Raw genomic sequence first — 26385 nt, forward strand, 5'->3', positions numbered from 1 at the left:
GGCATGGCTTCCTGTCCACACTCCAGCTTCTAACAGGCTTTCCCTTATTGTACCTCCTTATGCTATTGTGGTTTATCACCTTCCTCTTGTCTTCATCTGTGAGACTGGAAGCCAATGACAGCAAGTGAGACGGTTCTTCCTATGTCTGTGGTCACCTACTGTGAGTAATGAGGGAGGATACGTTTTATACCACGGCCAGTCTGCCCTTACTTCCTGCCTAGTTGATTAACAGGGTTGTTCTGTTTCTTTTTTTTTAATTTTTTTTATTTATGATAGTCAGAGAGAGAGAGAGAGAGAGAGGCAGAGACACCGGCAGAGGGAGAAGCAGGCTCCATGCACCGGGAGCCCGACGTGGGATTCGATCCCGGGTCTCCAGGATCGCGCCCTGGGCCAAAGGCAGGCGCTAAACCGCTGCGCCACTCAGGGATCCCGGTTGCTCTGTTTCAATGGAAAAATGGAAAAAGGCAGTGGGTAGACTAGAGGGGGTGGGGGTTGAGGGGCGAGAGCAGGGTGGGTAGAAGACACAGAGGGATTTCAAGGCCAGGGGCAAAACTCAGGAAGAAAACTTCCTGCCTCATAGTATAGCTCCTTGGGATCAAGAGCTATGAGTGCCCAGGCTTCTGGCTAGTAAAGGCCCAAATTCCTGCATCAGGGCACAATTGGTGTAGCAAGAACAATGTACCTTTAAAAAAAAATCTTTCTCCAGTTGCTCTCTTTCATGAAGAGAAGCCTGAGTATCCCATAAGGTGAAGTATGCATCTCTTCTCAGTCTATTTGCCTTAAAATTATTTTCAAGGCTGTTCACAATTTTATATCATGTTGTCCATCAATCTCTCATCATTTTAATGGATTTTTATTATTTTTCTATAAGGTCATGGGACGTTTTAATAAAAAGTTGTGAGGAGTTTTACTGGTGGACTGTAAGATCCAATTTTTCTCTTATCCTTCAACAAAGAAATCTGCAGATCCACAGAATATTCATGAATATGATTTTTTTTTTTTGCTTAACATCTGCTCCCATAGCTCTGTCAGTAAGGAATTCATCATTCCCAAAGCATTCCATATGCTTTTCCACTCTGCATTTACCCATGCAATTTCCCCTGGCACAAAACCTCTTCATTTTTTGGCCTCTAGCAACTCAAGAACAGGATGTTTCGATCCTCTTCTTGTTTTGAGCCCGAGGACACTGTGACTCCATGTTTGTTAGTACAAACATTCTAATCAGAATCATGCCAACATCGAAGAAATTTTATGAAGAACATATTTTCTCAAGCAAACTCATCACTTTAATTCCTTGATATCAATTTTCTATATAAGGCAGATAAAATGTTTCTAGTATTTTTATTTGCTTTTATTTTAATGCAATTATTTTCATCTGGACAATTCTTATTCATAAAAATGTCACCATGATTAGTTTTAAAATTCGTCCAAACAAAAATTTTTACATTTTAACCTCTTTTGTAAGAGATAAACTCACTTGTGTGAGTTTACTTTCACGGCAATTAGGTCTGCCAGTTTCTCGTGTTGCAAATTTTATGGGCCTAAATTTTGTCAAGAAAATGTGGTTCTTCCAATTGTCTTGAACCACTAACAAATAGCCAATAGTAGTGGTGACTCACCCGTACCCCCCTGGCATTCACCCTTCAGTACGGAAAAATGGTAGTTGGCCCTTGAGTGCAAACACCTGCAACTGCCCCCAATCCTAAACCAATGACAGATGGGAGTTGGAGGGTAAATACCCTAGCTTCCACGTCCTCTGGTGGGATGACTCCCAGGTTTTTCCTAGGATCGAACCCAGTTACCTCCAGTGGAAAACTGCTTGAAGATGTACCCTTTACTGGCTCATCCCTGTCTTAACTTCCCCCTCCCTACTAATATGCTTTCTGGAACGACCCCCTGAGTAAATTCCTTATACTCTCATTCTTCTCTAGGAGTCAGTTTCTAGGGATCCCAACTTAAGGCTACAGATGTGTAAAGTCTTGTCATTGTCAGTTTTATTGTGTCATTTTTATGCAGTCTATGTTTTCCATTGTCAGTGTTTTTTTTAATTCTCAGAGTTAAAAAAATGTTTTCATGAGTTAAAATGAACTCACTTCTCAGCCGTTTTTTTTTTTTTTTTTTTTTGCATCCAGAGCAAATATCCTAGGTGCTGTTTTATGTTGAGTATTTCTACCAGTACTAGAACGCACTTGGATAGAAGATTGATAGACTGGATCTGGGTGCATGCTTCATGTGACCTCCTGTACTTTCTCTGCACATCCTTTCTTGAAACTCTTGTGTGTATTCACCACTTTGAGAAATCTTAATTGCCGTGACCAAGTAAAAATGCCAATAGCTCCATGAACCTTTCCTTGACTCTCATCAATAGTAACTGATATGGTATAGGCATACTATGGAACACTAAACAATCATGAAATATATTTTCAAAGAAATTTTAATGAATCTTGAAATTATTTCTAATACAATTTTATGTGAAATACAGGACACAAAGCTATAGTCATAGTGACTTCCATGAGCACTCTGAGCCCTTAGATGTCTACTGACTCCTTATCTTCCTGTCATGGCTCAGACTATCCTGTTTCCTTGCAGGTCTCATCATTTTTTGTTGGAAACTTGACGTTTTGGATATTATATGGTAGCAGCTCTGCATTCCGTGGGGTGTTTTAAAAAAATTTTTTTAAAGATTTTATTTATTTATTCATAAGCGACACAGAGAGAGAGGCAGAGACGCAGGCAGCGGGAGAAGCAGGCTCCATGCGGGAGCCAGACGGGGGCCTCCATCCCGGGTCTCCAGGGTCATGCACCCGGGCGAAGACCATGCTCAACCGCGAGGCCACGGCCGCCCTCCATGCGGCACTTTTGCTGCCTTGGTTCGTAGGCGCTCTGTGATTTGCCTGCTAGATTTCTACCAAGTCTCTTCCCCCCCCCCCACCCCCGTGTGTAGCCCCTGAGGACTCGGCTCAATTTTTTTTTAGTTTTTTTTTTTTTTAACTTGGATTCCCAGAGATCACCCAGGTCAGCAGAGCTAAGCAGCCAGCGACCAACCGGAACTTACACTTCCATCTTGAGCCAGTAAGGCCTCCACTCTTCGCTCCGGAACCTGGGCAACCCCGGGAACGCATTCGAAGTTGGAGCAGCTTGCTAGGGCCGTCTCAGGCCCCCCTTGGGTGCACACAGCCTTGTCCGTGAACACCGCCGTCTGGACCACCAAGGTCTGTTCAAGTTTCTGGCTGCTCCTGTCGGCCAATCTGCTAACACCAATCACTGCTGAGACCTCAGGCTAGCGGCAGCGTGGGCAACGGCGTGGGCAACCACGACAGGGGTTTGCCCATGCTCCAGGTAAGGGCAGGCCCCCGAGGGCCCCGTGAACCTTTGTGCCACATGGGGTGGGGGGAGCTGAGATGGGAGTAGGCCCTGGCTCAAATAGCAGACTCCCACCGCTCTTACAGTGGGTCTGCACATCTTGCATAAATGTTTCTCCGATTTGAGGTATACCTTTGATCGATCTCCAGAATTTTTTTTTACTAGTTTGCTCAGTTTTATCATTGTTTTTTAGGGAAAGGATCTGCTGACCTCCTTAATTGGCGACTCTGGAAGTCCTACTCTGTAAAACCATTAAAGTTGTACAGATTAATTATTATACAAACTCATCCTACTCCTTGGGAGAGGAAGTGGAACCTTCCTTGGGTTGTCAAATCCCCAGGGTAAGGTCACCTTAGCAAAATGTCGACTTCAGCCTGGAAACTAACTGGATCTGCAGGAGGAAATCCAATTGTACAGACCAGAGCACCTGAATTAGTGGTCCTCTGTACTTGTTTTCTTCCAGTTATTCCCTAGCCAGATTTTTTCAAGAGCACTCAAGGATCATATACATTCCACACAAAAAAAGAGTTCTGTGGTCAACAATTTGATTTACACTAAGCTAAACAAAATCAAAAGGCGTTAACATCAGGACTTCTCAGAGCTTTTAATATGCTGCTGAGATTTTCTAGGAAAAGAAAAAATATGTGTACTGTTTTCTCGACATTGTGACCAATGAACACTTTTAACCCCACAGGGCATTTCAAGGGATTAATGGTCTTTGAAACACCCTTTGGTTTTACTTGAAATTTTCTGCCTGGATCAGAAATACTGAGATATTAAGGGAAGAAGTATGTTCACAACTATGATAGCTGTATGCATCAACCTTCTAGACACGGGAATGGTTGGTAGTGGAAATGAATGGAGGAAATCCCTTAGGGAGGTTAATTTCAGCAGCCAATCAGGCTCTCTAATACAGTGCCCCTGCTCACCAGGAGCATTTCATTGGTAACCTTCCAAGCTTCTGTTTTTCTTTAAGGAGGACTTCCTGCATGCCTGGCTTAAGTCAGACTCTTGGAAAATAGAGACACGGTATCTGCCCTCAAGGAGTAAAGGGTGAGATAGAGAAAAGTCACAACCCAGGCCTCAGAAGGTGCTGGGGTTACGACCAACAGCACAGTGAACCTGGCCCAAGGCATTAAAGACTTGGCAAAGACTGATGTCCAGGCTGGTCCTTGCAGGTCAAAGGCGGCTTAGCCAGGAACGGCAAGGGGGAAGAGCATGTGCAAAGGCAGAGAGGCCAGAGAAAACCATGTTCAGGGAGCTCCAAGTTGCTTATGTAGCTGGGACATGGGATGTAGAAGACTGGACAAGTACTAAGGGAGCAAAACGAAGGGCCTTGTGTGGCATGCTGCTGAGTTTGGATCTTATTCTCAGGGTGAAGGGAGATTATGAAAGGCTCTTCGATCTCAGGATGATTTACCTTTTAAAAGCTCCCTTGCGCGGCAGTGTAGAAAGGGGATCATAGAAGTAGATCAGAAAGCCAGCTCAAAGAGGCCAGTAAGCATTAACCAGGGCCTGAACAAGGGCAGTGCAGATGGGCGAGAGGGCAGCAGAGAGTCGAAACCGACAGGGCTGGATAAGCAAGATGCTGGGGCGACAGGGAAAGACGCAGAGGCAGACTGTTGCCAGGCTTCTGACTTGAACAATCGCAGGCAACGGTCTGGCCGCACAATGGAGGGAACACAGGACAAGGGGCAGGTGTTTGGGAAAGACATTATGTATTCAGGTTTGCACGCATTCAGCTTGAAATTGTGATTAAAAACGTGAGATGTTCAGGAGATGGCTGGAACTGTGGGTTAAGACATACAGATTTGACAGGTGTCAGGATAGAAGTTGTTGAAGCCACAGGTGTGGTGAGGTTGAGCAGGGAATGTGCAGACTGAGCAGCAGACAAAACTGGCAGGGGACTCTCTATTCCGAACACCTACAGCATCTGCCTGTAACTCAGATGGAATCTGTCACGTGCTGCAACATTTAGCTTGTGCCTATTGTGCACAAAAAGTATCCTGCTAGAAGTGAAGGTACAAAGGGGAATAAAAGAAGGTCCTTTCATCCATGGAGACTAGGATGTTGTTGTGGAGAAAGAATTACACCCCAGTGATCATGCAAAATGAAATGAAGAGCTATAAACATGCTGAGTGTAGAAAAGGCAATTAATTCAATGGGAGAGAGAACACAGGTTTCTGGAAGAGAGGAGAGCATCTGAGTTGGGGTGGGAAAATAAGGGGATTTCACAAGCAGGAACGGGGAAAGAAGGCAAGTAATTTGAGGCTAGAAACTAACAAAGATCACAAGAGAATGGAGTGTGGGAAGCGACGGAAAGAGGCTGATAATGGTAAGGTGGCTTGAGGCCAGGACCCAGGGAATCCTGCTGAGGTTTCTCAGGAGTCCATTTTAAGGAAGGCACACAGGAGCCTATGTATATCCAAGTGCCTGTGATGTACCGGCTTCATTTCTGCCTTTTTTTTTTTTTTTTTTTGCTAATTTCAGAAATGCCTTTAAGAACAATCAATCATAAACGCTACAGGAAACCTACAAGATCACCACACTGCATTTCCACTCTGCAAAACTCTGTTACTGGAACTTTAATTACTTGGCTTCGTTATACAATTTCCATTGCATGTAAGTGTAAATAATTTCACTCTAATGTGCTCATTTGAATCTGTGGCTGAAAGCATTGGTAGAAATCAGTTTTATGGCACTTCCTTGGCACACTGAAGGAAAACAAAATGTATACTGTTAATCAAGTCATGAGTGACTTTCAAAGTGATGGGTGGCATAAAGATAGCAAATAATGAGATAAATATTTTAAAGATTAAAAATATTTTATTTAAACTTTTCTTCATAAACACTTTTAACATTTTCTTTTTCAATTTAAAAACAGAATGGATAGCATAAACATGTTTGAATAGATTATATTCACGGCTTGGGAAAAATTACCTGACAAAAATGTAAAGGCTTTCAAAACAGGTATAAAAGGCAAACCTTAAATTATTCTAAGATTTTTTAAATCGGCCCTAGGATTATTTGACTACTGGCCCAAAATGTACCTAAAGGTCAAAATATTTTTCTATAGACAAAGTATGCCCAAGAGGCAGAGGGCATATGCGAGTTAGGTAGAAAATAACCTCTCTGACCACCTCACTGGAACTCTCCTTCAGAAAGCAAACACCTAATCCTTACTGATATACTGATTAATAAGGTTTTTAGTGCAGTTGTTCCCAAAGATGTAAAATGAAAATCCAAGAATATTAAAGGGGAACAAACCAAGCTGATGGCATTCTCTCAGTGTTGCTCATGTAACACCAAAGTTACACGGGTGTATGTACTGAAAGGCTAGGACTTCCACAAGCTTACCTATTCCAGGCTATGTCTATTGAATATTTGACTTTATAAACTCTCAATAAACTAATTTTTCAGGACTTTAATTTTTCAGATAAATCTCTTTTTAGAAGATATTTATTCCCAAACCAACTCTAATCTGATTGAACAAACATATCCCTAAAAATGTTGAGTACAAAAAAAAAATCAAAAACGTGTAATAGGCAAAAAAAAGAAAAATGGCACTAGCAGTTTTACTGCCAGATAGCCCTCAGTTATATCTAATTTACACTATTGTCTATGTTGTGTTTTACTTCAGTCTGAAACTTTAAATTACGTATTCTCAAAAGAGCTAGTCTTTTCTGAGATAGCTTATAAACTGAAATATCAATTTATATTATAAACTGAAATGTTATGACCTACAACCACATATACATATATAAAAATAGTCCCACTGAACGTTTGACATGTTTAGATTATGCAGCTCAAATAATTTGTTATAAAATATTTTAAAGCTTAGTTTCATGTAATTAAGACAAAACTCTCCATTTTTACCACTTCTCTCCACACAAATGTGTGTGTCCTTTACTATGACTCGAGCAGGCTTCCCAGAATGAGGTGTCCAAAGGTGCTGCTTTAGAAAAGATAAGTGAAGGGCTCAGTCAATATTTCACAAATTAGAGTAACACGCACACAGAGCAGAGTAATGAGGACACAGAGAATGCTGTCTCAAGAAAAGCTAATAATTCTATTAATTAAGCTTTGCTTCTTTTAAAAACCAGTAGTATTTCTTCCAATACAAAACCTTCAATGAGAGAATCTTGAATTTTATGAAATGGTTGTAGTGCAAGGATTTTCTTTAAGCAGATTAAAATAAAAAACTGAGAAGGTCAAAGACACGGAAGAGAACAAACAATTCTAATTAAGATGTAATTAATGAAGATCAGCTATTTTTGTAAAGTCTGCTGTTTAAAATATAAAGTGAAAACACACAAAGATCACAACAGTTACACTGTATAGTTTCCAACCTCTGACTTTTTTTTAAAAACCACTATTTTGAGCACATACAACGTATATAAACAAAAATGGTTCCAAATGAAGCACACAAAAAATAAACTTGAAAAAAACTTCTATGAAAAAATTTTCCATAGATTAGTATAACAAAAATAAATCTCTTTCAACAATTAAACCATATTTTTAAAAGGGAATGTAAGTTAATCATGGGTTTAAAATAACCTATATTAGCACTACATTTAAACAAGATGAGTTTTCTCATACATTCAGAACCCAAGCAATAGCAACTATCCTTAAAGCTCAAAACTGATAACAGCTAACATCAGGTCAGACATGACTTATGTGTGAAGCTGAACCCAGAGTTAGTTCAAGTTAAGATTTCACAAATTTTCCAAAACACGAACTTTGATCTTGGTCTTTGTGTCTTGAGAAAGGAAGACCAAGAATATTCAACTGTTTGCCCAGCTCTTACCCTAACTAGGGCTATGAAGTCATATCTAAACAAAGAGAACCACCACTGGTGTGTGAAAGCGTAAAAGCCTGATAGGGGTACCCTGTCTCGGTCTTTTCCAGCAAAAGACAACAATGAGGAAAATAATGAAGACGTTATTGTTATTTTCTTTAAAGCAAGACAGCACACACACACAAAAACACTAAACCAACTAATAACATTAGAAAAACAATTAAACGGCTAACCTAACTGCTAGTTTTCAAAAGTAAAATGACTAACAAGGATTTTTTAAAGGTAGGAAAAGACTTTTACCCATATTAACCATGGGAAAAAAGGTATTGAATTTTATTTCTAGAAAGTGAAAGTAAATGATAGAACCACTTAATAAAAATTTAAGTCTCATATACAAAAGAGTATCATTAATTTTATTTCTAAAATCAATGCCAATGTTTCTCTTTCTCAAAAACTACTTGTGTACCTGACTGTTTCTTAAACTCAAATGCCTCCCAGTTCTGGAGTTTTAAAATCAGGTGTTTTTGTCATAGTTGTCTATCTCAATTAACAACAACAACAAAAAAAAAAACACAAAGCAAAAGTCTTCACATTTCCATTTCCATGACTTCACTCTTCCATTTTGTGTTCAGTGGTGGCAGCAGCAAAAAAAAAAAAAAAGAAAAAGAAAGAAAAGAAAAACTAGAAAATTTATACAACAGCCATAGAAGAAGGCATTGCAATATTGCACCAACATCCTAAGATCTGGCAAGTTTTGCCAGTGTAGAACTAACTTGTCTGTATCAGATATAGACTCTACTCAGGAGAAAATGGTATCAATTTGAATGATCCATTCCCCAGTTATTCTTGCTTAATTTTGTCAACTATGTGTTTTTCCTTCGAGTTTCAAGAATTGAAAGGTGCATGGCTAATCCTAAAACACTTATCATAAATGCTTTTAAACAGTTATTCCTGAACCATTCTGAACTTTGAGGTTCCCATCCTTCATGCTAGTAGCTTTCAGTAAATAAAACAAAGGCTGAGGGCTTACATCCCCAGTGCGACTAAGTATTTTGTACTAAATAAACAAGTAGATATGACCAGTAAGATTATAATTCTGTTTCTTACCTCTAAAGTCAAAAATGAGCTCAAATTTTCCACAAGTTGCTACTTTCCATTCAATAACAGATGCAGCAGCCTTACTGAATGTAAAGAATGGGAGTTGCACTTACTTTTAAGGGGCCTTTATTTAGCAGTCTGGTATTACCTAAAATCTCTTTAAAAGTGCTTGCACGCTGCAGGGCCAGGGCTGTGTATACCAGTCCGATTCTCACTAAAAACAGGGTAACGTTAAACAGACTGCAAAGAAAAACATTTTCAAAAAGAAGACATACATTGATAAGGAACACTAATGTTTACTTGTGAAAATAAAATATAAAATGTTAGTTTTCAGAAATCCATACATGTTTCAGGAATACAAGGAGCTCAGATATTACTGAATCAGTATGGACTGAAGATAGGCTACTTTGATACCAAATGAGGACTCCAGTTATTTTAACTTTCTAAAAATGTTAATACATGAAAAGACGTTACATCTAAAATTCAACAAGTATGGCAAACTGTGTGTGCAAGTGCACTAGCTTAAAAATATAGAATCCTAACCACGCATAAAAGGAGATGTGCCTTATATGTTCATAAGATGTATGCAAGTATGGATATGCTTTCACTAACACAATGCAGATAAGAGAAGGCAGCTTAGAAATAGTGTTTTGAATATAAAAAAGTTACTTTTGTAGAAAATTTATATTTTTGCATTTTCAGCAAAAAGCCATGCAAAAAGGTCAAGAGTTTTAACCTTAAATAATAAAACCAAAAGGTCTAACAGACTGTAATACACTGAAATAAACGTTTCAAAAAGATTTCAGGTTGAGATAGGAACCAAAATTACACCCAGTGACACTTATCAGGTCTTCTCTTAGAAGATGCAGGACTCCTACACTGACATCTGAAAGAAATGTTTTAAAGCATAAAATCAACTTCCCAGATAAGTGGATCACTCTATTCAACTGCTTCTGGAAGTAGTTTCAAGAGCTAGCGCTTAGAATGAACTTATTGCATGAGTTTGAGGCCACTGAAAAGAAAAATAAAAGGATGCTAGCACAGAATGAAACATTTTTTACGCTATTAGACCAATGGCTTCGATAGTAAAACTGGTGAGGTTTTTCTTTATGTTTTTTTTGATTAACTACTTTGTCACAAACGAATTTTGTGTTTGGCTTTTTCGAAAGGGAGAAAGACGTCACTAGTTGCAGCGTCTGACCTCGTCCAGTATGTACTCCGGGAAATGCAGGTTGCACACCTGTAAACCATCCAGCTTGCAGGGCATCCGTGGGTACTCATCTTCCTTCCACTTGTTCTCTTCCGGGTCAAAAGTAAGAATGGAATCGCTGTAATGACCGTTGTAGCAAAGGCCTCCAAGAACCATTATCTGTTTGTCCAGCACAGTCACACCATGGCCACTTCTGCCAATTGGCATGGATGCTAAGATGGTCCACTGATCAGTCTCCGGGTTGTACACTTCTGTGGAAGGGCATCCCTGAGATTCAAAAGAGGCCCTCAAGATCACACAGACGCCACCAAAGACATAAAGCTTGCCGTTGTAAGAGATCATCTTGTGAAAGCATCTCGCGTAATTCATCTTGCTCTTATTCTCCCAACAGTTGGTAACCACTTGCGTTCTTCTGGTCCGCTGTTCTATGGTCCCTTCTTTACTGGGGTCAAACACGCACACTTGTTTGGAGGTGGAAGATGAGGTGATCCCACCGGTGATGAACAACTTGTTATTGAGCACTGTCCCTTCATGTCCATATTTGTTAACGGGATAAGGATCCACGAATTCCCATTTATCATTGGTGATGTCATATCTCTCAGTTGAATAGAAGGTCTCATCTCTGGTTCTGCCTGCCACGGCATAAATAAACTTGCCAATAACACCAACTGCGAACTCTGAACGTGGCACTGACATGTCTGCCATCCGGAGCCAAGAGTTCTGCCTTGGGTCATACCTGAACACTTTGGAAGAAGCATGGAATTCACCATCTGGGCCCAGTTCTTCACCACCCAACAGGAACACAAAGTTGTTGACGATAGCAAGGCAGTCCGGGCGCAGTGGAACCTGTGGGCCCTCCAGTTCCCACCAGACTCTTGGTTTCTTTAACAGGAGGATTTTACTGTTAACCATGCTATGTCCAATCATTCCTCGGAATACTGTAGTCTGGGGTTTGGCAGAGCGGATGCGGCTTGACTTCATGTCCAACAGAGGCTGCTGGTGAACATTCTGAAAGTAATTCAATGCTTGGTCAACTTCATAGCGCAGCTGTCGGGAGTATCTATAAAATTCGGATGTCTTAACCTAAGAATACAAGTAAGAGAATTTAACCAAAAGAAAGAACATCAATGGCAAACAAAATACCAAAGCCAACTAAGATGATTAGTATGTGATTCCAGACTATCCTAAAACTGCTTTTCCTGTTACGATCACAGACTTTCTTTTTAAACAAAGCTTTTATCCTATTTGTTTTTATAATAATCTATGCACATCCCCAAGCCTTTTAAAGTAAACAAGCTATTTTCAAGGCACAAGCTAAACTCTTCTAACAAAATGTACTAATCATCTATTCTAGGCCAGGCCCTGGGATACAAGTGGTGTCTGTGAGGACAGAGGTTTCACAGTAGAGGAAATCACAGCCATTGTTGTCTTAACCAAGAGGAACAATGTTAAGACCAACCATGACTGAATAACTTGGGCAATCAAGTTAGTGAGTTAGTAAAAACTTAAACGTATACAAAATTCTCTGTAGGTTTTTGACAGAAAGATTTGGTCTGATTGCATCAACTCCTAAAACCATAAGCCGGTTGGCCAAGGTCCAATTTTTTCCTTTTTGTTTTTGGAGCTGGAACTACCTCATTGTGATGACTTTTTTTTTAAACCAAGATCTTATGAAGCACTTTTAAGTATTGTGCTAAGTTATATAGGGAAATAAAAATCTTAAGTATGAGACTGGGTCTGTTTCCTCAAAGAACTATGAATATGTTTGGGGAAATGAAAACAGATACAGATTGGCCAACAAGTAAATGAGGCCGTTGCCAATTGGGAAAAAGAGTGTATAGCACATCTGTGAGTGCCGCAGGACTGAAGATGTGGCACATACCACACTGGCCCCAAATGCTCACGGACTCCCTTGGAGAAGAGGCAGGGGGGCTGGACAAGCACGAAGAAAAAGCCTGGATCATAATGTCAAGGATGAGATGAGAGTCTTCTATTTCGGCGAGAAAATCTGACATTGAGAGAGAAGATGGGCAGAGGCACATGACTGATGTGAAGCAGCAACAGGGTGCAAAAGTGAGGACTCGAATTGATCTGAGGATTTAGACTTGAGGTGCTCTGGAGAGTGGTATGGTTAAGGGACACTGGAGAGGCATGCCACTTCACTGCGGATCAATCTGAACTGCTGAGAGGATGCTGAGGTGGAAATGTCTCAGAGCCTGTGGGAAATCTGGGGTGACTGCTTGGGAGGGAGCCGACACCAGGCATATATATTCAGGAGCTCCCTCTTTCTTTCCTCTCCTCTTTTTCCTCCCTCCTTCCTATCTTTCTCATTTACTTCCCACCTTGGTCCAAAAATAAAGTCTGAAACAGAAAGTACCACAAATATGTTTTAAGTATTTTGCTAAGTGTACTTCAGATTAACTGGCTTCCTTTGTAATCCCAAGCATTTAACTTGATTTAAAAATCGTTATTCTGAGAAGGGGTCCTTTCGTGGGTTTCACAGGGCTACCACAAGAGTAAAGGGCACAAAAAAGTTTGACAATTTCTTGTCTGACTACATACAAGAGAAAAAAAACAGGTAGCAATACTGCACTGGGGCTTTACGTGTCATATCTCAAGTTATTTCTCCCACCAGAGAGTAATAATCATCCCTGTTTTCCTGATGAAACCACTGAGGCAGAGAACCTTAAGTGACCAGCCCCAACTGTTCACGTGACTCACACTGGCAAAACTGGGATCCAAACCTTGAACAGGACAGTCTTGCTCCAAAGCTCAATTTCTAGAAGGGGGCAGCACAGCTTCCACTACTTTTTAGGGAACTTTCTAGATGACAAACTCATTTATTAAAGCACTCAACATGTTCAATGAATTAGTCTAATGACCCTTCTCAAAGAAAAGATAGTATAAGGACTCTTGAAACAAAGACTCAATCATGTGACTCACAATGACTGGGCATCCAACCCCAATCTTCCTAGCAAAACAGCAAGTGTGGAAGAGATCAAATAATGAATAATGGTCAAGAAGTAATTTCAATAAAGAGACTAATAATAAATTTAAAAATCTAAGATCTGAAGTCTCACCCTCTACTACTCTTACTTCACATGAACAAATGAAATGAAGTGAGCTTTGATCTTATGATAAACAATGGAAACCTGTACAGCCATCAGCACTGAGTATGTACTGACACAGAATGATGTGCACAATATATTCAGTTTTTAAAAACCAACAAAAACAGGGTAGCCCTGGTGGCTCAGCAGTTTAGCACCACCTATGGCCCAGGGTGCGATCCTGGAGACCCAGGATTGAGTCCCACGTCGGGCTCCCTGCATGGAGCCTGCTTCTCCCTCTGCCTGTGTCTCTGCCTCTCTGTGTCTCTCATGAATAAATAAAGAAAATCTTAAAAAACAAACCAACAAATACACTGGTATCCCAATTTAAAAAGATTTTGTGTATGAATGCCTGCATTAATAGTGATTATCTCTGAAACTTCACAAACATCTTTGCATTCTTTTTTGTGTATTGTATTTATGAAGAAAAAGTCTTGCCATTTCAAAAGCGGGTCTCTCAAAGTCATCAAAAATGTATTTGCTGGGATCCCTGGGTGGCGCAGTGGTTTGGCGCCTGCCTTTGGCCCAGGGTGCGATCCTGGAGACCTGGGATCGAATCCCACGTCGGGCTCCTGGTGCATGGAGCCTGCTTCTCCCTCTGCCTATGTCTCTGCCTCTCTCTCTCTCTCTCTGTGTGTGTGACTATCATAAATAAATAAAAATTTTAAAAAATGTATTTGCTTAGTAAAAATGAGCATCATTTTCCATTCATTTCTTCTATGAATTGCCTAATAGTGTGCCTCACCCATTTTCCTCATCTTTTTATCTGCAAGAGCTAAACAGCAATACCCTGGAAATCAACAAGAAACATAAACCTCAAATTAAATATTTAAGTGCCTACTGTGCACAGCCAGTGGCCTGAGAGCTACACGGGTTTTGAAGTAATAGAATCCTGTCCAGCACTGTAATTAAGCACCACATCAAGCAGCCCAGTGTGGCAATTAAGAATCCAATTTAGAAAATATCTGACTTTGGCACTCACAAGTTGTGGGATCTTGGGCAAGTAACTCAACATCCTTATACCCATTTCCTCATCTGTATTACTGGGAAAACAATAATAGCACCTATGCCTCATAACCCTTAGGAGACAAGCAAGATAATCTATGTGAAAAGGACAATATGGTGCCTGTCACATGGCAGTATACAACAAATAACAGCTATTATGAGCTACTATTACTGACCAGTGGACATCTGTGGAATGTCAGTCAGCTTAAGTCAATGCATTTGATGATGTGTTTTTGGTCTGTGTAAAAATTCAGCCTTTCAGAAATGAGACGAAAAATGAGAGAAAACTTACTCTGGACCTAATCCTGCCCAATAAAACATGATTGGTAAGATGCAAGGAGGAGGAAGCTTTACAGAAAGCAGCCATGTCATTTGGAGATCGAGAAAGGAAGGGGAATGCTGCACATATTGGATAGGCAGATTTCAAGTTTTTTAAAGGAAAATTAGGATCAATTCCAAGATCGGAAACTGTGTAAAGGAGCTCAAGAAGGCTTGGAGGCTCTCAAAAGCATAATGCTGACTGCATAATTGCAAAACACACTGATGAGGGGAAGAAAAGGGGAAAGTATCTAAAAAATCTGATGTGCTGCATAGAGAGCTTTCTGGAATTCAGATGTTAAAAAACCACTTACGACAGATGGTAAAAAAAAAAAAAAAAAAAAAAACCCAGGCACATAAAATAAGTATTACAAAGGGTGAAACGGAGCTTTAAAAATACCGTGAACAAGGCTAAAGCCTCAGGATGAACTGACTTAACAAACTGCCAGATAATGAATAAATGGTGTCTTAGAGGTTAAAGTGAAAAGGAGTAGAGGCAAAAGTGAAGCCCCTCCTGATTGGGGTGGTTAATGTAATATTAACAAAGACCAATAGCCTTCTATTTTATTTCCATTCTTGGCTAAGAATGTTTTATTCTTTCTAATCTGAAGATCAAACACAATGACAAGAAGAAACTTAAATCCAAGATGGCTGAGGAAAAAGAAAAAAAAACTAGATAGATATTCTCACCAAGTTAAAGTCATTTGATCTCAAAATCACATCCTGGAATCCTGAGAGGCTTCACAGATAAAGCTGCTTAATTGTTTTCTGTAATCTGTGTGGAATCATGAAGAATGGGAAAGTACTATAAATCAGACTTCCAAACTACAGACTGGTTAGCCTGAGGCTGATCCTGGATTGTTAAAAAAAAAAAAAAAAAAAAAAACAGAAACAAAAAAAACATGCCAGTTGCGATAAGAGCACTACACGCTGGGAGGCAGCATGACTCACCCAGCAATGGCAAGACTTGACCACTTCCAGTGTAATGTTTGAGGATGTAACAGAACTGGTAGAGAATGAGAGAACCTATGACTTTGGCAAAGTAATTAACAAATCTAATCATAAAGAGAAACACCAGGGACCCACGAACCACCTGAAACTGCAGCAATAATTGTTTTAATGCATTCGGGGGTGGGGGTGGGGGGGGTAAGGTGAGACATGAGAAGTCCACAGCTTTTATCAAATGCTCCAGGGATCTGTGAACTCCAAATGTAAAGCTACAACTGACTATCCTCAACACCAACTAACAATGTAATATGGCAGAGTAACAACGTGGACTGAATTAAACTAGACAATCCCACCCTCTCCATTTGGTGAAACCACAGCTAAGAGGGCTGAGTTCCATTGCTACAAATTAGATATCACTAAGTGGACCACATCCCAAAGACAGAGGGATCCAAACCATAGGAAAAATGGTAAAACTGATGAGGAATGTTCAAATTCAAGAGAAGACTCTGGAGAAAGATAGCAACTGTTTTTAGGACCAGTAAGTGGAAGTAAGAAGGAAGATCTTAGGCTGGTCTACAATCTTTACCATATGCAGTCATTAAAAAGAATGAGGCTAATCCACATGCACTAACACAGATGTTCAAAATGTCAAATGATAAAAACTGCCTAAGAGTATATATAATATTCTCAAAAAGTAAAAATGGACTGTTTTATACAGTTGGCAGTATATTCAGAGGAAAACATATGTCTACCCATACAACAGTTACCAGTGAGCTTTTGGGGGACTTGCCCCCTTTCAGGTTCTATATAGGTCTGTATTTGGCTTTTTTACAAGGACTATAGTAAGAAGGGAATGGATACATATTTTCCCCACGTCAGGACTGTCTATCTCTGGAGCCAGTGAGCAATCTTGCCAGTGGAGGTAATCCAAGTGTGACTGTGGATCAGGAGCACAGGAGAGGGGTTCTGGCATCACGTGAGGACGAGGCATAATGGCCTGTGACAGCCTTCCACCTTCCAAACCCAGGCTCTTACAGATCCCATCAAACTGAGCTTAACTGCTTCTTACAGTGATTTTCCTGTCTCTCATGTTCTATCCAATCTTCAAGTTCCTTTGTTCTCCTCTCCATTCATTCAACTGTGTTCCTTAGAAACTCGAGTTCCAAAGTTTAAAAAGTTACTTCAACTCTGTTAAAATCCACATAACAGCTACCTATCTTTATCCAGCATATTCTACCTGTAGGCCCTCAATAATGGAAGTTGTGCCTTTGAGATAATCGATTATACAGTAAAACATCTTCTAACCAAAGAAATTTAGCTCCTAATCCCTGCCACAGCTAGAAGTTCTAGATCTACCTTGTCCTTTTCCCAGAGCTACAATTTTCCTCTAAAACCACACAATATCAATAAGCATAATTAGTTTCTTCTTTCATGATAGAAATGGGGAATTAATGCCTCTTTGATAATCCTGGACAAAGTAATTACAGATATACTCTGCCTTAAAACAAAAAGCAGGGAACCCTGGGTGGCGCAGCAGTTTAGCGCCTGCCTTTGGCCCGGGGCGCGATCCTGGAGACCCGGGATTGAATCCCACATCGGGCTCCCAGTGCATGGAGCCTGCTTCTCCCTCTGCCTATGTCGCTGCCTCTCTCTCTCTCTGTGTGTGACTATCATAAATAAATACAAAAAATAAAAAAAAATAAAAAGCATAGGGCTAAAACCTATGTGAATGGAGTCATTTAAATGCATTAACAAAGGGAGCTATCAAAAAAGAAACATGTGGCTCATCTTTTTGTAGAGAGAGCATTTCTCCCAACATTCACTCCTCACATAACAGATTATCTATAGATCAGGTGTTTCCAAAGGCAAGATATGGAGAAAAATGACATTTCTTTCATGTTCTAAAGAACTACTTTCCTTATCCTTTCATAGGATTAAAAAAGCTGTCTTGTTTTAACACTTAGAATATATTATCACTTTTCTTACTTCAATACTTAAAAATCATATTACAAAAAAGTTACCTCTTAAAAACAGTGATCTGAAAATCTTAAATTGGCCATTTCTTCCTATGATTTTCTTTTAATTTAATGTAATTGTGTGTGTGCATATAAAGGAGAAAATGTGAGAAATTATTAATTTTGAATGTGGTTCCTGTACATATATAGTAAGTTGAAGAAATAATAGCTAGCCATTACCACTGGGCAAAAATTCCATGTTTTTCCCTCTGCTGTCAAAATGTTACATAATCCATTAAAATTTTAACTTTTATTTATTTATTTATTTATTTATGATAGTCACACACACACACACACACAGAGAGAGAGAGAGAGAGAGAGAGAGAGAGAGAGAGAGAGAGAGAGAGGCAGAGACACAGGCAGAGGGAGAAGCAGGCTCCAAGCACCGGGAGCCCGACGTGGGATTCGATCCCACGTCTCCAGGATCACGCCCTGGGCCAAAGGCAGGCGCCAAAACACTGCGCCACCCAGGGATCCCAAAATTTTAACTTTTAAAGGTAATTTGTATATACCACTCTTAATTTTGACAATTAAAACATAAACAGCAATGTAACTAAAACAGGCATTTTCACAGAGCTTATTACCCTTATTTGATTAAAAATCTGCAACTTAAAAAAGCTACTAAAACTGGCTGCAGTCTAGGGTGCCTGGCTGGTTCAGCCAGTAGAGCATGTGACTCTTGATCTTGGGGTTGTAAGTTTGAGCCTCATGCTGAGTGCAGAAATTACTGAAAAATAAAATTAAAAAAAAATAACTGGCTACTATCTAAACTACTTTTAGGTCTTTAGCCAGCCAATTTTAGATATTATCTATTTCACCTTTGGAAATGTATTTTAAATGCCCAGTATAAACTAAAAACCAAAAACAACCCTTGTCTTTTATTAGTTTATTCATCAGTGGGGTGGGAGGTGGCCACTGGTAACTGGAGTAATTCCTTAACTAATTTAACTAAAGAACCAGGTCTTAGGCTTGACATTGTGTGACTATGGACAAGCCTCTGGTTTCATATTTTCTCCTTATAAAAGGCCCTTTCTACAACCAAAAAATGCTAACCTAAATTTCAGAATGATGAATATAAGGTGTCTAGTGGAAGGAAGATGGAATGCTGGCTATCAGTTTTATCATTCCCTCTCCATGATCCAATCTGCTCAAAGGAAATATCCAGAAACAAAGCAGTTACTAAAACAAATTATACCCTTGGGAACCAAAGCTACATTTAGTATTATTTTGATATTCAGCAAAATGTGGAGCAGTCTTTATGTACTGTATTACAAAAGCATCCATCCTGGTATGAGAAGTCTATTTATAAAATCATGCTCAGAACTGAAGCTTCTGCTCATTTATGTTACAATCAGCACAAAAAAGCTAGGTGCAAAATACCTTTAATTAATCCCTTTGTCCTGAAAAACCAAGTTAATGACCAAGGATAAGGCTATAAAAAAAATCAGTTCCTGCCAAGCACAAATCCTCTAATACTGTAATTGCAGTCAAATACCAAACAGTAAAGACAAATTTTAATAAGGATTTACCTATCCTCTCTCCTTCAAGCAGGCAAGTCTAAATTACCGAAAAGAACTTCAGAAGTAACCAGTATAAATGGGGATGAGGTAGACCCTCATTAAGATAATACTCTGAGTTTCAGCACAATTTGGTTAGCTCTATCCCTTCAACTTCTCTAGAGTGAAAAATATGTAGTTCAAAAGTATGCTCAGAAAGTCTAATTTCCTTCCAATTTCAGTGCAATGGTCAGAGAACACCACTAGAAATTAAGCAAGTGTGCGTGCACAAGCCTAAAAGGTAGAAAATGATGTGATTTCTAAAAAGCCGCTTAAGACCATATTATCTGATTATAGTAATATTTAGATAGCACAACTACATTCTAGAATTTTTCCTATTTATGGAAATACTCTCAATTATGTAAATATTTTAAAACAGAAATAAAGCCAAAAAGTTTTAATCCTAAAACTAACTTCTGAATGATCAAGGCTTACCTATGACACATGAAACATTTTCTAAGTAAATATTAAATTTGAGAATTAAAACTTTAAAGCCTAAAATCTCAGTATTTGCCCTTGTCCTAACCTTGTCTCCATTTTCTGACTTCTCTGATCTTGTTTGATGTCTGCTTATCATTTGGTTTCTCGCTCGTTCATTAAAAAAAAATTCTCCTTTTACAAGTCAATATAGCTATTTGCACTCCATTTCTTCCTTCACTTTTACTTCATGGTTAATTTCCAATTCTAGGCTTTTCATTTCTCATTTATTTTATTTAAGAGAAAAATCAGCAAGACTGAATTTGTAAACTCTCATTTTCAGTAGGTTCCTGCCTGCTTTATACACCTCGTACCACACTCTCCCAGGGGATCTAACACCAGTCAACACCCTGAATTACTGCACCCTCCAGGAACCTGCAACGAACCCAAGTTCAAAAGCAGAAAACAAGAGCACTCTGCTTCTGTATGTAGAAGATAGAAGACTTGAAGAGAAAGACACTTCGAGTGCTTTTTAAAGAACTGTGCATGTGTTAATTACAATCATACAAGTCCACAGGGCTGGGGAGGAGGGGTTGGCAAAAAGCAGATGGATGCAGAAAAAGATACTAAGTGAAATGCAAAAGTCCGCTTAACCTATTGACCTAGTTTCTACCCGAAAAACTGCTCATCTCTGTGCTTTCACTCTAAGGGGCAAGTGAGCTGATTGTTAATTTAAGCAATTTCAAGTTTACAGCTGGTTAAGTACTATTTAATATATGAAGGGAATTTTAAACTTTTTCAAAAACAAACTTATTAGGAACTCTAAATTTCACATTTGGAATCTAGGTTACTGGTTTTGTAAAAATTTTGTATCATCAAACACAGCACTGCTTATGTTTCTCATGTACTTCTGTGAGGGCTAGAAGCAAACCTTTTTTCCTCTAGATTTGTCTGGCTGTAGTTGAAGTCATTAGAAATAAATTTTTTGAGTTTTCCACTAAACTGTGGTACACTACAGGTAATGGTCTGGTTGCTGGACAGAAATTTTGGCTCACTCAACTGCTAGATTAGTCAAAACAGGTCACAGCAAAGGAATTCTGGAGGGTATATGGCACCTACACTTTACATAAATGTGTCCTTACCCATATGATATTGCTCATTACAAGTGGTCTGTACCTCAATTAACCTGAATATCACATCATCCAAGCATGACATTAAGGATAATCAATGCCCTCAAGTCCACTGTTAATGCTATCTAAATCAACTATGCTAACAGAGAAAATATTTGGAAGTTTATCAGTGTTTTGTGAAGACCAGTTCTGAGAGCTACTAATGTTGTTAAGTATCCAAGGTATACTTGGACACTTAATTCGTAATCCTTGAATTCTTTCCATTTCAAGGTGAGCATGACACATTATCCCCATTTTAACGTGTAGCTTTTAAAGCCACAAATTCTGCACCTTAAGTAAAATAAAAAACCTTTTTAAAAAAAGTATTAGTAAGTTCTTCTGAAGCTTTTTAAATTCTGATCCTAGGATCAATTTTTACTAAGAAAGCTGTCTTTTTTTTTTTCAGCAGACTATCAATATTATCTCAAAGTTGTAAATATAAAAAGTTTTCATAAAACGCAGATATGGTTTGTTAAATCCAAATATATTCTCAGTAAAAGAGAACTTTTTTTCTAACTAAAACATTAGCTTTGTTCTTTAAAAGTTACATGAATCCAAGTTTGGGGAAATATGATGAATTACATTTATTACATGAAGAAAAAAGCACATTAGGGAGTCTGAATATCAGGAGGTAATTTATAAAACATTAGGAATAAAGCAGAATACATCTTTATATTCTACTCCTTTACTAAACAGCCAATGAAAAATCAACCGTAAAAGCCTAATTATAAGCTGAACAAATGTGTTTTTAATCTTTACAGGACTGAGAGTTTCTTCCCTTTTGAAAAATTGGAAGATATTATGATTAATATAATTTCTAAGGGAATCATTGGCATGCTCTTTACCTTATACATATTTATGATACTAAAGATTCCCTGGGTTCAAAAATTTTAAAGTGTCACTGTACTAGAGAATCAACATACGGGTATTTTAATGAATAATTTAACAATTTTGCTACAAAAAAGTATAATATATTTTGCCAAATTTACTTCATAAAATGTTTTTAATAAAGCAGTAATTGTTTTTTAAAAACCAAAAGACCACAGAAAGCAAGGTTTAAACTACTTAAATCTTCACATCACTGAAATTAAAGTGACAAATGTCAGGCATTATCTCTGTTAACAGATGCAAAAAGACCCTCAGAGCTAGGGAAAAAAAACATGCCAAAGACATGTGTGTAAGTAAAAACTGAAAATGAAGTCTAGATTTAAAACTGGGAATCCACTATAGATAAAAGGAATCATGAGAACTCTTCAACAGCTAGTATTAAAAGGAGATACTTAAATTCATTTTCAGCTTTCTTTGATTATACATTGAAATCCCAGAATCGTGCTTGCACATATGAAAGTTTTCCTATACCTTGTACCTTTTTCAGTACCATTAAGTTTCTCAGGCTATTTTGTTCACACAAACACACTGGGACTTTCCTGACTCTATATTCAACAACTTCAAACAAGCTGGGCCACAGGGTAAGTGTTAGCTTCTGCCCCTCAGGGTCCTGTCTCTCCCTGCTCTAGTGGCTGTGATAGGAAGCCCTTGAACTGGGAAGCAAGCAGAACTGCGTTCCATTCGGAGCAGTGCCACCTATCCTGGGATAAGATTCCTAACCTTTCTGAGCCCGTTTTCATATCCATAAAATGGAGAAAACCTACAGAATCTACCTATGTGTAGAGCACTCGATGCACAACGTGACATATATAAGGTGTTCACTTAAGTAGATTCACTGCTTCTAAGGAACTCTGGTAAGGAAATCTGGAAGTCTTGATCTCTTGGTGATGGTCACATAGAGTACTCAGTACAAAAGTTAAGATCGTCTGTTTTCAGCTGGGGAGAAAAGTAGAAGACAATGGGGAAAGATATTGCAGAAGAATAAACCCAAGCATTTCAGCATAGCTAGAAGGCATGGTTCAGGTCCCTGCGATGAAGGAGGGCTATTCCTTGGGGGAGAAGCAGAATGCCCCATTCCCTATGAAGCCTCTGCTCAGATCTGTTGATAACTACCAAAGGAAAAATTAAAGTCTCCACAGGCTTATTTCACCAAGCTTTGTTCACTTGCTTTTTATTTTCCTGATGCCAGGGTTAAGGATTCTGACAGAGATGCTATACTCAAGTTAACTTCATCAGTCATTCTATGGAACAGTTAGGTAGGTAGGTAAGTTCATTTAACGCTAAACTGCAGAGAACATCTCAAATGGCTGAGAAACCAGGAGAAGGGTTTAATATGTGAGAAAGGCTGTTTACTGCACGCATATTCAGAGAGTTTCTAATGAACAACTCACTCCTTGAACTTCTAGAGCAGCGCTGTGCAACAGAAATATGAAGAGCCACAAATGTGAGTCAATGATTAATTTTACACTTTCTGGTAGCCACATTTAAAGTAGTAAAAATGATGAAGTTGATTTTAATAATGTATTTTATTTAACCCAGTATACCCAAATATCATTTCAAACTATAATCAATATAAAAATGAGTAACAAGGATATTTACACCTTTTTTGTCATCCTAATTTTTTTTGTCATCCTAATTTTTTAAATCTTAATTCAGACTTGCCACATTTCAAGTATTCAATAGCCACAAGCAGTAACCGTATTGAACAGCGCAGCTCTAGGATCATAGATATACACTAATTTTTTTATTAGAATGAGTAATCTTTTATTCTCGACTTCAGCTAGTTTTAATCCCATTAAATTGAATGGAAAGACTCTCAGTTTTTTTTGTAAGGAGGTAAATTTTAAGAATCTAAAAGAAATCTAACAATACTGTGAATAAAATTCTTGATTATCTTAGTCATAGGATTGGGCTACATAGCCTAATGAAAAAAAAGGTAAATTCTAAGTTTGATCAGAGTTGATAAGTGCCAAGATGTCTTTGGCATTACAACATTTTCCTATAACTGTTCCTGAAGAAACACAATGCTGAAAAGTAGGTGTTGTTAACAGGACAAGTAAGGAAAAGAGGAACTAAGTTACCACCAACACAAGGAAATAATCTGATAAATCCAGAATGTGGGACACACTAAGACAACCAGTGTTCTGATCTTTCTCACACAAAAAAAGCAGGGGACTGTTTTAGATTAAGATTAGACAGAAGTCATAACCAAAAGTAATGCATAAATAATGACTGGATTCTAGGGCATTCTGAGAAATGGGAGAATTCAAATATGGACTAGCTATTAGATGATATTAATTTACCTAGATGGAATGGCATTGAACATGGGTAGGAAAGAGTCCTTATTTGTATAGGAGAGGCATGTTAAGTTTTTAGGGATGGAAGTATTAGGATGTTTGCAACTTATTTTTGAAGATTCAGCAAAGAAAAACCTAGATAAAGCAAATATGGTAAAATGTTAACAGTTCTTGAATCTAGGTGACAGCTACAGTTATCCACTATACTACTCTTCCAACTTTTTGTATGCTTGAACATCCTCATCATAAGCAAGAAAAAGGAGAGAAAGTTCTAGAGTCAAAGACATAATAACTCAATATGCGGTATGAACCTTGATTAAATCCTAAAAAAAAAAAGCTAAAAAAAAAGACACTTGGGGGACAAGTGAGAAAAATTAGAAAATGAAGTGGATATCACATGACATTAAGTAACGACTGTTAATTTCAACAATGGCATTATGGTTATGTCTATTTCCTCACCCTTGGAAAATGAGCTGCTAACTCAAGTAGTTAGGGATGAAGTACCATAATGTCCACGACATTCTTTCAAATGGTTTTACATTGCTAAAGCCAATGTGGTAAGATGATAACTCTAGTAACCTATAGTATATGTTTATGGGTGATCATTCCACTATTCTTTCAGACATTTTTTATGTTTAGAAAATCTAATAAGTATTTTTAACAATTTAAAGCTAAAAATAAGTGCCTATCAATATTCCATTTTTCTAAATTTCAGCAAATAGGAAAAAAAAACACAAATCAAAACTGCCTGTAGTTTTCCCTGTGTAAATTCTCTTACTAAAGAGATAAGCCCAGATGTAACATATCTTTATTTCTGTGCCCTTTCTGGCACCATGCATATATAATAGGTATTAAAATGGCTCTGTGTGAGACCTGCAGCATACCAAAGGTAAAGGAAAAATAGATGGGCCCTATTTTCAAGGGAGATCAAAATCGTATGGTACAAAATAGTTCAAATTGTTTCCCAACCCAATTTTCCATTTTAGTTTGGTCTATAAAGAGCAGTTCTCAAAAATCTGCCTAACATAGTGTTTCTCAAAATTGAGAAAGCCATACATTCCTCCTAAAACTAATATAACAATATATGTTTAATTCTACTGGAATTAAAATAAAATAGGAAGCCACAGATTCCTTTGATAAGCATTAATTCTCATACATCGCTAAGACCAGAATCACGGACTACCATTTATCTTACCAGTATTACTAAAATAAAACTAAAAGATTTCCATTATATTATCAAAAACAACAGTTTCTCTGTGGCCAGAGCCTTATTAAGTTTTTCTAAGAAATTAACTCAAGAAGGAAGCCTTAACATTTTTATTCTGAGGAGATACCCAATACCTGGCTAATGGTTAATAACTACCTCCTCTGCTATTATAAGCAAACAAAATCCATCAGAAGGTACAAGTGATGCTTCATATAATTTATAAAACTATCCAATGGTATTAACTTTCATTTCAGACACTGTCACTACTGACCACCTTGAATTGGTAATTAGAATATAAAAAGGCTCTGCACTCAACTGCTAACAATTATCCATATTGTCCCACAAAAGGAGTTTTATTTCCTATTTCACCAGTACTTCCATCTAGATTGAAGTTGGAGGGGTTTTGTTTGTTTTAGTAGTAGGAAAGCATTTGCATTTAATGTATAAAGACAAAACAGGATTCCCCAGGGAAAGAAAGCAATAAAAACATATAGTAAGGGAAAAAAAAATCAAATCAGACAAATGATTTACATAGTTGATGCGGAGCCGATTATCACCCAACAAAAAGTAATTAAGAAATGTATTTTTTAATTTCAATAATTTCTGCCAGATCAAGTACATTCTGAGAATAAAGATAGAATCCTGTAAAATTGGGTTTTCTATTAAAAGTATAAGTTAATGATATTCCATAGCATTTGGGGGGGGGTGGAAACATGCCATGCTGCTGAGTGTTATTTTTCAAATGGTGTAAACAACTCCCCCTTTGAAAATATTATATTTTTTATCACCAGGTGTGGTAACTAAAGCTGAAGAACTATTTAACATGAAGGGTGTCGAACCAAAGATTTAAGTGTGCTTTCTAGAAAGAAGAAATGATGCAAGAGGTAAACAGAGCCCCAGAGGTAACCATGTGATTAGAAACCAATTAAGTTAAGCAATTACTGAAACTGCTTTCTCTCCTTTCAGCACGAAAGGATCACAAGTGAGAC

The 26385-nt window shown here is 38.3% G+C and overlaps 1 protein-coding gene across 2 annotated transcripts in view; it reads right to left on the reverse strand.

The window, feature by feature from the left end:
* Positions 1 to 6215: 6215 nt before the first annotated feature.
* Positions 6216 to 26385, reverse strand: part of KLHL15 (kelch like family member 15) — a 35471-nt gene continuing 15301 nt past the window's right edge. For both annotated transcript variants that reach the window (XM_055338419.1, XM_055338420.1), the window contains exon 3: positions 6216 to 11552. In XM_055338419.1, coding sequence (XP_055194394.1) covers positions 10443 to 11552 — 1110 coding nt within the window. In that variant the 3' untranslated portion in view covers positions 6216 to 10442. The remainder of the gene's footprint in view (positions 11553 to 26385) is intronic.

Source organism: Nyctereutes procyonoides, unplaced genomic scaffold, assembly GCF_905146905.1.
Source record: "Nyctereutes procyonoides isolate TBG_1078 unplaced genomic scaffold, NYPRO_anot_genome, whole genome shotgun sequence".
NCBI classification, from domain to species: domain Eukaryota; kingdom Metazoa; phylum Chordata; class Mammalia; order Carnivora; family Canidae; genus Nyctereutes; species Nyctereutes procyonoides.